The 11,437-nt window shown below is 41.5% G+C and overlaps 1 protein-coding gene across 1 annotated transcript; it reads left to right on the forward strand.

Moving 5' to 3' along the window:
- Positions 1 to 660: 660 nt before the first annotated feature.
- On the forward strand, positions 661 to 9,416 carry GPR75 (G protein-coupled receptor 75). The gene is made up of 2 exons (XM_017667696.3): positions 661 to 847; positions 4,981 to 9,416. Exon 2 carries the CDS (start codon positions 5,075 to 5,077, stop codon positions 6,695 to 6,697), a length of 1,623 nt encoding a protein of 540 aa, XP_017523185.1. The 5' UTR covers positions 661 to 847; positions 4,981 to 5,074; the 3' UTR covers positions 6,698 to 9,416.
- The last annotated feature ends 2,021 nt before the right edge of the window (positions 9,417 to 11,437 follow it).

Genomic DNA, 11,437 nt, shown 5'->3' on the forward strand with positions numbered 1-11,437 from the left:
TTTTTTTTACATTTAACATAGCACTAAATAATGTCCATGATTTCTTGGCTTGGTTATTTTACTTGCCTGGGTAGTTCCTTTTACTTTGCATTTGTTTCCTAGTAGTTACTCCCCTTGCCGAGTTTCCCCAGTAAGTCCAATAATATTTTCAGAGAACTGAGAAAAGAAAAAAAAATGTGGTTCTTCTATTGTACATTAAGTTAAAGTCAGTTTGATTTAAATTCTGTTAAAATTACTTGATACACAGATTCTATGTCTCAAACCACCAAACTGGACCATGACTGCAATTTATCTAGGAGAAAGTATGCAGCCTGGAGGGGCGCTGGGCAGGCCGGCGCGAAGGCGCGGGGGTGGGGAGGTGGGCAGGTGGGCGCGCGCCGGCGGGAAGCCCCCGCGGAGAGGTCCCGGTGGAGCTGCGCCCCCCCCATCCCGCGGTCTCCGCCTCCGGTGCCCCCGCCTGACCTCCTTTCCACCCAGCCGCTTGCCCCCCCTAACTCCATAGGCCGGCTCTTGCCTACCTCAGGGAGCCCAGACTTCGGCGCCGCGAGCCTGACGCAGGTCGGGCGGCGGGAGCGGCCGCGCGCCAGGGCACGAGGAGGCCCGCGAGGCGGCGACGGCGCGAGGCAGGCGGGGCGCCGAGCCCCGAGTGTCCGGCGCAGGAGGCGGCGCCCTCCGCGTCTCCGTGACTGCGCCTCCGCGCCCCCGGCTGGCCGCGGCTCCCGGGATGCGCGGAGGCGGCGAAGGCGCTGGCGATGGTGCGTCCAACCCTGCGTCGCCCCGGGCGGCGGACGGAGCTGGGTCTCGGCTGCGAGGTGGAGGAGGGGGCGGTGCTGTGGCCACCAGGCAGGTGAGAGGCCGCAGGCCCTGGAGGAGGGCGGCACCGCGGGAACGGGGTGGCCGGGCTCGTGAGGCGGCGGCTTCGCGAGGAGCACGGCTGCGCCGGTTCAGGCCCGGTTGCAGCGCACCTGCGCTTACGGCGCGGCCTGCGGGGAGGCCATCTGCCCGGTCGTGGAACCCTCCCCCCGCCGGACTTGCCCTGGCTGAGCCCTCCTCACCCCACCAACCCTCTGCCGGATCTTTGACAAGCGTCCCAGGCTCGACCTAGGCCGTTCACAGAACCTTCGCCACCCCGGGGAGCTCCTGCCCGTTGCCAGCGCCCTGCCGGTCGACCGTCTTTCCCCGAGTCCAACACTCCATCCCCAGATGCGGGCGCCCCACGGCCCCTGCCTCTCACACACTGACCCTACCCCACCGTCAGCTGCTCCCAGCATCAAGGGGTGGTTCACCTGGGGAGAAAGAGCATGGGCTCTGCAGTCAGATAAATCTGGCCTGAATCTTAGTGACCTTGGGCAAGTCATGTAACTTCCCTGACGTTCTGAGCAATACAAATACAGTAGGAATAATAATACAGAACCTTGCTCTCTGTCAAAATTAAGGCATCATGAGAAATTGACTGTCCTCGAGACATTTAAGACATTATGAGAAAAAATGAGTTAGAAGAATCCAGGTCATGAGTTGATTTGTGAAAGCTCATATAAAATGTTTTATTTAATATGTACTAAAACATTAAGGCAGCACACTACATTATCAGACGCTTGTCACACATACTAATGAGAAATCATTGACACTGTACAATAAATTTTTATCTATTTTTTGCTTACTAGTTACTTTAGGATCCCTCCTCACTTGTAACGATGCATGTGATAGGAATTCATTCCATCTTATTGTGCTAATATGCCTGCCCAAAATTGGTGTTCCAACTTGATTTTATGGCTTTAGTCTCATCTTCTTCAAGAACCTATTGATGGTCCCAAAGATAAAAAGTGTCTTGTATGCTTGTTTTGAAAAGAAGTTTGGTAACCTTAATTAACTATTTAGGAGTCGCAATAGGTATTCATTAACCCTCTCCCCAAATCACTGAGTTTTGTAGTTCTGCCATCATAATTTTGTTCCAAATTGTAGTCTCCACCCCCTCTTTTTTAAAGTCCCAGAAATTAGTACTAAGACCTGGGTTTACTTTCCTTCCATTTCCTTTATTGTTCCTGAAATTTCTCTGCCAAGTCCTTTACTTTTATTCCATCTTCTGTTTTTCTTCCCTTTTCTCTTTGCAGTCTCTTATTCCTTTCCTTTTTCCCTGATTATCCCAGTAGGTGTAATATATTTACTTTATACCAGAACCATAATTATCAGCCATGTGTAGAAGGTACACTGAAGTATGTTTATGTGTGTGTATTCAAATTTTGGGTTTCAGGAACTTTGTGTTGGGAAGGGATTGTAATACCTACTTCGTAGGATTATAATGTATTGAGAATGAAACAAGTTTGATACCTTAAGTAAAGCTTCTAGTATAAGTATCTGGCACATGATAATCACCCAATAAATGTACCTGGGGATCCCTCCCTTGATCACTTTGTTCTATTTAGCTTAATGGTGGAGAGTGCTGGCTTTATAGAGTAACTGCTTAGGTTCAAATCCATGCTCTACCACTTTAAGTTAGATGTTCTGTCTCTGACTCAGTTTCCTTATCTGTAAAATGGAGATAAGTTATACTATAGCAAGCTGTCAATAAATACACTATCATAAGCTCTTAATAAAGTCAACAGACTAATGATATTACTGAAAATTATACTCCTGACCTAGAACTCTTTTTTGAAGCTATTGGAAAATTTTAATTTGCTGAAAAATTATAATTGTACAGAAAGTCAATATTGCCCCTCAAGTTCTCTAAATCTTTCTTCTTCCTGTGTCTTATTGTTGACTAATGTTAGTGGCTCATCATCCCATTTTCCCCTGACAACTCCCTTTCCAAATATCTCTTTGGCCTGGGGTCTTCATAGCTTCCATTACAGGATTTCTTCATTATCATTGGCTTATTTGATATTTCTCTTACAATCCTCATTCCAGGCTCTTATCCTTCTAATTCCTGCTTCCCTCTTACCCTGTTCATTTCCCTATTTACAAAGAGAAACCCTGTGTGTGTGTGTGTGTGTGTGTGTGTGTGTGTGTGTATGCATGTGTGTGTAAGATAGTACCATCTCTCTGCTCTTCCTGCCTCCTCAAAGTGGGCTTTCTTTTCTACTTCTCTTTTCATCAGTTAAGCCAGACATCCAATTAAAAAACAAGCAAACAGTAAAAACTTGTCTTTTCCACTGCATAGGCATTATAAAGGGTTCAGAAACAGACACATGATATAAGTGAAAACAGTAAGCTATCCATTATTATTATTTTTAAATGCTAATCAAGAAATCAAAGGTCAGGATTTAGATTTGTCTCTTTCTCACAGAACTTTTATAAGAAAAGTACAGAAAAGTTCACCTCATTTCACAGTGAACAAATTTGTCATACTTTCATGATCTGCACTATTTGATCATTGAGAATTAGAAGAAGTTATCTTTTTTCATAAGGAACACTAGTTCATTATATGGATTGCCCCAGGACTGAAATCTGTCCGATACTGGCACAGCCACACCTGTTATTGAATGCTGAGACTTCTGTATTGGGTTAGTGTAGGGGTCCATAGCTGCTGCTTGTGGAGCCCCCAGGAATGAGTTCCTCACTGACTTGGCCCACTCCTCTACCCCATGATCCAGCAACTAAAGGTGTAAACCCTGGCACAGGCTTCTGGGACCCAATTTGAACTGGTAGTTAAATATTCTGAATGTCAACACCCCGGACTTGCCCAATGCCAGTGGTTACTCCTGAAATGCTGAATTAAAGCAAGTGCTTTTTCGTTGTCAAGAACATTGTACCAGTCTCCAAGGAACAACTTAAGCTGTCCCAGTGGAAGCGTCTTTGGGAGCCAGACCACACAGGGCTTTGGGATTTGGAACAATGGAATATCTGTATGAGTGTACTTTAAATCTCACTGCAGAATAGAAAAAAAAAAGGTTAAGAAAATAAAGGAGCAAGAAAAGAAGTTATTTTTTTAAAGTAGAGGCTGTGTCTTACTCATCTTTGTACCCACAGTATCTTGCATAGAGCTGGCATAGAGTATGTACATAATAAATGTAAATTTAGTGAATGAATGCATAAATGGGTGTGTGTCTCCTGCCTCACTGTGAGGATGTCACTGTTGGAATAATAATAACTTAGATTTATATAGCAGTTTAGAGTTTGCAAAGTGGTGCTTTGCACCATGTGAATCTCAAAACATAATTTTGACACCCTTCATTACTTTCACTTGTCCCTCTCAAATGTGGCCTACACAAAGTCTTTTCCAAAATTTTTGTCAAGAAATCATAAGCAGGGAGAAGAAATTATAAATAATGGAATATAAGGATTCTCCCTAGGGAAGGAAATAGGCTCTGTTAATGATTTGTGGGAGTTGTATAATGGGCCCAGTGTACTTCAGCAATACCCTCCTGCTCATATTTCAAGTACATGCTGTCAGTCCTTCTGCTGCAAAGTCCTGCTGCCCCCTTTCGCCCAACCTGTCTGTCCCCCTGCCCTCACCTTTCACTCTTCCTCACTACCTACCTAGCTCCTCCAAGACTCCCTTCAGCTTCCACCCTGGATTGGATTAGGTTCCCCTTCTCACTTCCGTGCCAACCTGCTATCATCTGCATGACCACATTAGACTGTAATTACATAGTTAGGTTGATCTCCTCCATCTAAATTGTGGTCTCTAGGTTTTTGCATCTCCATTGTCTGGCATGAGCATTTTATAGAAGTAATATCTGCACACCCTTTGATCAGAATCTCAAGGGGTGAGGCCCAGGAATAATTTTTTTTTTTAACTGCCCTCCAGGTGATGCCAAAACTGGTTTGAAAACTACTGTGTCACAAAACCTCAAATTAGCTGGGTGAATGTATTTTGAGATATTTGTGTCTTCTCTCTGTTGGTCTTTGAAAGGAGAAATGCTTTCTATGCACTGGGTCAGAGCTGAAAAATTCTGGTGCTTTTCTAAAAAAAAGTTCATGAAATCACTCTACTTTCTACATTAAATCCTATCTGTTTCTGGTATGCATTTTTGTGTGCAGGCTTTTCTGCCTTGGGCCTCTTTTGTCACATACTGCTCATCTGTAAGTTGAGGCCCTGACTCCCCGCAGAAGGAAGAGGCACTTCTCTCTGAAGATGAACTCAACGGACCGCCTGCAGGGTGCGCCCAACGCCACCCTGCTGCATGTGCCTCACTCCCGGGGAGAAAACAGCTCTGCGCTCCAGGAGGACCTGCAGGACCTCATCCATACAGCCACCTTGGTAACCTGTACTTTTCTACTCACCATTATCTTCTGCCTGGGCTCTTATGGCAACGTCATCGTCTTCTTGTCCTTCTTTGATCCCGCCTTCAGGAAATTCAGAACCAACTTTGATTTCATGATCCTGAACTTGTCCTTCTGTGACCTTTTCATCTGTGGAGTGACAGCCCCCATGTTCACCTTTGTTTTGTTTTTCGGCTCAGCCAGTAGCATACCCGATGCTTTCTGCTTCGCCTTCCATCTCACTAGCTCAGGTTTCATCATCATGTCCCTCAAGACAGTGGCCGTGATTGCCCTGCACCGGCTCCGCATGGTATTGGGGAAGCAGCCTAATCGCACGGCCTCCTTTCCCTGTACCTTACTTCTAACTCTGCTTCTATGGGCCGCCAGTTTCACTCTGGCCACCTTGGCCACCCTGAAAACCAGCAAGTCCCGCCTCTGCCTTCCCATGTCCAGTCTTATTGCTGAAGAAGGGAAAGCCATCCTGTCCCTCTATGTGGTCGACTTCACCTTTTGTGTTGCTGTGGTATCTGTCTCTTATATCATGATTGCTCAGACCCTGCGAAAAAATGTTCAAGTCAGAAAGTGCCCCTCTGTAATCACAGTTGATGCTTCCAGACCACAGCCTTTCATGGGAGTCCCTGTGAAGGGAGGTGGAGACCCCATCCAGTGTACCATGCCGGCTCTGTACAGGAACCAGAATTACAACAAACTGCAGCATGTTCAGATCCATGGATACACCAAGAGTCTCAAGCAGCTACCAACCCCTGCAGCCAGCCGGCTGCAGCTGGTGTCAGCTGTCAATCTCTCCACAGCTAAGGATTCCAAAGCAGTGGTCACCTGTGTGGTCATCGTGCTGTCGGTTCTGGTGTGCTGTCTTCCCATGGGGATTTCCTTGGTGCAGGTGGTTCTGTCCAGCAGTGGGAGCTTCATCCTTTACCAGTTTGAACTGTTTGGATTTACCCTGATATTTTTCAAGTCAGGATTAAACCCTTTTATATATTCTCGGAACAGCGCAGGGTTGAGAAGGAAAGTGCTCTGGTGCCTCCAGTACATAAGTCTGGGTTTTTTCTGCTGCAAACAGAAGACTCGACTTCGAGCCATTGGAAAAGGGAACCTCGAAGTCAACAGAAACAAGTCCTCCCATCATGAAACAAACTCTGTCTACATGTTGTCTCCAAAGCCCCAGAAGAAATTTGTGGACCAGGCTTGTGGGCCAAGTCATTCAAAGGAAAGTGTGGTCAGTCCCAGGATCTCTGCTGGATATCAACACTGTGGTCAGAGCAGCTCAACTCCCATCAACACTCGGATTGAACCGTACTACAGCATCTATAACAGCAGTCCATCCCGGGAAGAGAGCCTCCCACATAACTTACAGCCAGTAAACTCTTTTGGATTTGCCAATTCATATATTGCCATGCATTATCATACCACTAATGATGTAGTGCAAGAATATGATAGCACTTCAGCCAAGCACATTCCAGTCCCCTCTGTTTAGAATTGTGGAGGCTGGAGAATCTTTTGTTCACATTTTTGTTTCCGATACTAATAGATCTTGATTTTTTTTCACTTTTGTAAGACCATTGGTAATCAAAACTTAAAGAATCAGCTTAACAGTTGGCACTTACGATTTTCTTTTATCTGAAGTATTAGCATCTATTGATTCATTTTGTGGTTTCTTGACATTGTAAGATTGGATGTAAAAATTTATCACTTAGATTTTTACCCTGACCTGTGTGCCAATCTCTGGTATTAAACATTTAAATAGATGCCAAGAATAATTATGCTACTGTGTTAGAGAATGAACACTTATGATCATTTGATTATGATCATTATTATATCATCATGATCATTATGATCATTTGAGTCAGTGTTGTACATCTTCAAAGTATAAAGGGGCTGTATTCTTTAAAGAATGTGAAGGTATCTTCACTGAGGGGTTCTTTTCATTAATTGAATTACAAATTTTGATTCTTTGAAGGATTGAAACAATACATGTTTTTGGTAGCAGGCCTATTTGAATAAACATTATTAAAGCAGATTATCAGAAATATGTTATCTATAAATATCACTAGGCACTAGGTACTTTCCTTTCATAAGACAGTCAACCAGTAATACAGTTTTATGATTATTACCATTTCTTATTACAGACATTATTTTGTGTAAATTGATTAGATATATCATTCTTTTACAAAGAAAGATGTTTTTGCTTGCTAAAAATGAATTACTTTATTTCAGAACAATCTTACTCAAGAACCCTAGTGAAGAGGACTGTGTCTGTAGTGGTAGAGGTATGCTGTTCATGGGAGAGTAAGCACTGACTGTGGTCATCTCAGTCAAGGTGTTATGTGAGAAGCCATCCAGGCTGTGCTTGTGTGTTAGATGATCCTTATTATTGCTTAAGAAGGCAGAGGATGAAAATGGGAATGTTTTGATTTAGGCTTTACTTCTGTATGAGGATGGTTTAGTAACAACCTGACAAAGAGTATACAGGTAACCATTTAGAATTTTTTAAAATATTTGTTTACATATTACTATGGTAGAAAAATTAAGATAATCTATTTTCAAACTAATTGTATTTCTCTTCCATTAATTTAAACTGGAAATGGACAATAAGGAAAAGTAGAGTAAGTATTGCTATATCTAAAACTACTTTTATTATATATTCTGTGATTCCTAGCGCAACAATTATAAACTGACAGTTTTATGTAAAAATATTTTCATTATACAGGTAGCATTTGAATTGCTATAATTTTGAATCTATGATTGGTGGATACAAGATGAGCATCAAGATATAAAACCTATCTTTATAAAATTGTTATATTCAAGAACTGTTATTGCAGTTTAAAGGGCATTTTGTTCCTTTGGATGAAAGGTATTCAATTTGTAGCGCCCTCTCTCAGGCTGCTCCCAAATATGGAGGTCATGAGAGTCATGGAGAAAACAGAATAGATACTCAGCTAGAACCCTGCTGAGCCTCATCTAACAGTTCGTACCTTCCAGTATCAACCAGTCATTTCTACTTCTGAGGTTTAAGTGTAAGGGCTTTTTTTTTTTTTTTAATTCCCCTTTAAGTACTTTCTCCTTCCCTCCTTCCCTCATTTCTTCCTTTATTTTTGCTATTAAATTTTATAATGGAGGAGAAAATGTCCACTTCCTCACATTTTTTTTGTAATTGAATGCTATTTTTGAACTGTGACCTATTTCAATTGTGCTTTTATATTTTTTAATACAATACTGTTTTCATTTATTAATACTTCCCATAGATAGGTTAGTATATTACCTCTTTTTAACAAAGAATTAAGAAATCTAATATCCTCTACCAAGATCATTGGAAGAATTGTGGCAAATTAGGAATTAGATTTTTGTGTAAATTCAGAATGAAATAGCTTTATAATTAATAACATTAATCAAGAAGGTATTTCACACTTTTTAAAGTATGAATCTCTTTTTTGGCCAGGCATTTCAAATGTGGGTCAATAAAAGATTTTTTAGTAAGTAATTTCTACTTGTAAAAAATTTTCAATGACAGATTTCCTTTGTGACCTTTGAGTTTGAGATAACCAATCTTTGGGAAGTAAAAATTATAGCATAAAGAAAACTAAGGATGTGCATGTGAGGTTTTCAGTCTCTCTATGCTCATCAAGAAATTACTGATTTAACTTGCATAAAATGCATAGTGGGCTAGATTCTTAGTCCTCTTCCATATCTGTATCTACATAGAGATATAGATATATTTAACTTGCCTTTTAGTAAGTTATATGTATCTGTATCTATATGGAGATTGATTCATATATAGATCCATATAGATACAGATACATGTAACTTTTCACAAGGGCTAAAATGAGAACTAAAAGTAGTGAGAATTCAGTTGAATATTACTAATTAGCAGGGCACATTAATTAGTTCTCTTGATGCCTTACTGTGATGCAAAGTATGTGATGTATTTCAAACATTTTATTATTACTCTAATGTTAATCATTAGGCCAGATTTGTATTTCTGATGTTTTTAATGTTATTTTAAAATTATGTTTAGAAAATAAAAATATTGAAAACCCTGACATTTCTGAACATCAGATTACAAACTATGAGTTTCCTGTATAATCACTTAAAAACCATCAGAGAATAGCAGTCATTATTGTATGATGGATAGCAATATGTTGAACCTCAGAGACAAGTTCTTTTCCTTAAGAGATTAAATAACTTCTTTGACCACATTTTGTAGTGTGCGTATATTTATATATATGCTCAGATGAACCAAGGATAATTCACTCCAAAGATTATTTACTAAACTAAGTTTCTCACGCAGTGGGAAAAGTCCTGACTAAACATTTCAAAATCTTCTTTAAAATGAGATTAATCTGGATGAAGATACAGAATTTCAGAATTCTTGGCTTATCTATCAAGGTTTGGTTTTAAGAGTCAGAAAACATCAATTTAAGCAGAAAAGGATTAAATATAGGAAATTACATGTCTACTAAATAATTTGAAGGCCAGGACTCTATGTTGGGCCTCCAGGAAAGATTCCACAATAAACACTGTCTGACTAGTCAGGAGAGCTACTACTTCTGCTGCAACCAAGAAGGGAGGGAGTCAGGTCTCTATGAACTTTTGATGTCAAGGACACCCTTTTGAAGTAAACATCCAAAGATCAGGAAGTTGCAGCTCTTGCCACTACCTCCACAACTAACCCTCTTGATACCTCCAAAGCAAGGGGTTGAACACCAAAACACTGTTGAAGAAAAATTTGTACCATGCATTTAGTTGGTGGAACCCAATTTGCATTTAAAATCCTAGCTTGCAGTGAATCTGGACAGTATAGTCACACTAAAAATGTAAACTAAAAGGAGGTTTGGAATAGATAGTGAATTTCAATCCACTCTGTACCTTCTTTGAGACTAGTATTTTGAGTAGTTTCTTGGTTAGCAGCTCTTTACATCCACGAGCAATGCTGTCATAAGATTGCAGGAGGGAATTCTTCTCTACAATGGGAAGGAGATAGTAATGAAAGGGCATTGACAAAAAAAAAAAAAAAAAAGCATGAGGTCCTGAAGAGTAAGGCACAGAAATCTTGTCAAAGAGCTCAGATTTATGGACCTGAAAATGAGCATCTGTAAATCAGTTCCATTTTTCATGTTCAAGATACTCCATTCCCCATTCCAGTTTTGAAGATCTCTAGGTCACCAGTAGCACTTCTTGTGTGCTGACAGGCTCAAGTTTCCCTCCATATCTGATTTGTGATTATAGCTCATTCTTAAATAATCTTCCATAATCCAAGGCTGGTTACAGTCTCCCCTGTCAAGGCCACCCTCTTCTTTCAGAGTTTTGTGACAATGTACACAAGGAGACCCCAGTGTGATTTTTAACTCCCACAGAGACATGCTCTTTTTCCCTTATTCACTAAAACCAGTTGTTTTTCTTTTCCATTCATTCAAGAGGCCTTTGGTCCCTTAAAAGAGATTTGCCCCACTGCTCTCCTACTGGAGTTGGAGTAGGAAGGCCAAGAGTCAGTGAAGATACCAGGCTTGTGGAGTGGTGAGAAGAGAGGCTGCCAAGAAAAATGCTCACCTCTATCAGAGATCCAAGCTTAGAGAGGCCAGTTCTAGACAGAGCTTGGAACCATGGGGAAAGCAGCCCAGCCCCACCAGTGAGAGGACTCTGCCTCAGCAGGTGACCACAGAAGGTGCTGTGGTGTGCAGCCCCAAAGGGATGAGTCACAAGAGAGCCAGAGTTACTTCCAGGAGTGAAGACAATGACCAGTCGAAGCCAAATGGGGTAATCTTTGAGGGGATAGAGAAGGGAAAGGAGGAGCAGAAAGATAGGAAAATACCTTCCTACTTATTCCCCCATTCCTAAAGATTTAAAGAGAAATCCATAAACTGAGAAACAGGTGCTAGTAGTAATTATGCTGATTTGATATTCAGTCTTCTGGCTTTCAATACCATTGAAATGCTAATGACACTCAACTTTATCTCTAGTCCTAACCTCTTGCTGAACTCCATGCTGGTCTACCCAGTTGCCTATTCAACATCTCTTGGATGTGTGATAGGCTTCTCAAATTTTAACATGTACAAAAATGAACTTTTGATTCAATTCTGCTCCTTTCCAAACTTGTGTCTCCTGCTGTTTTATCATCTCAGTAACAGCAATGCAATTACCCAGTTGTATAGCTCAATTTTGGTGTCCTTGACTCTTCTCTTGCATGGCATAACCAATCTATTGACAAATCTTGAATTGA

The sequence above is a fragment of the Manis javanica genome, chromosome 1 (assembly GCF_040802235.1).
Source record: "Manis javanica isolate MJ-LG chromosome 1, MJ_LKY, whole genome shotgun sequence".
Classification (NCBI taxonomy): domain Eukaryota; kingdom Metazoa; phylum Chordata; class Mammalia; order Pholidota; family Manidae; genus Manis; species Manis javanica.

Excerpts from the sequence above, each read along its gene's own strand:
- GPR75 (XM_017667696.3), top strand. The coding sequence starts at position 5,075 with ATGAACTCAACGGACCGCCTGCAGGGTGCGCCCAACGCCACCCTGCTG.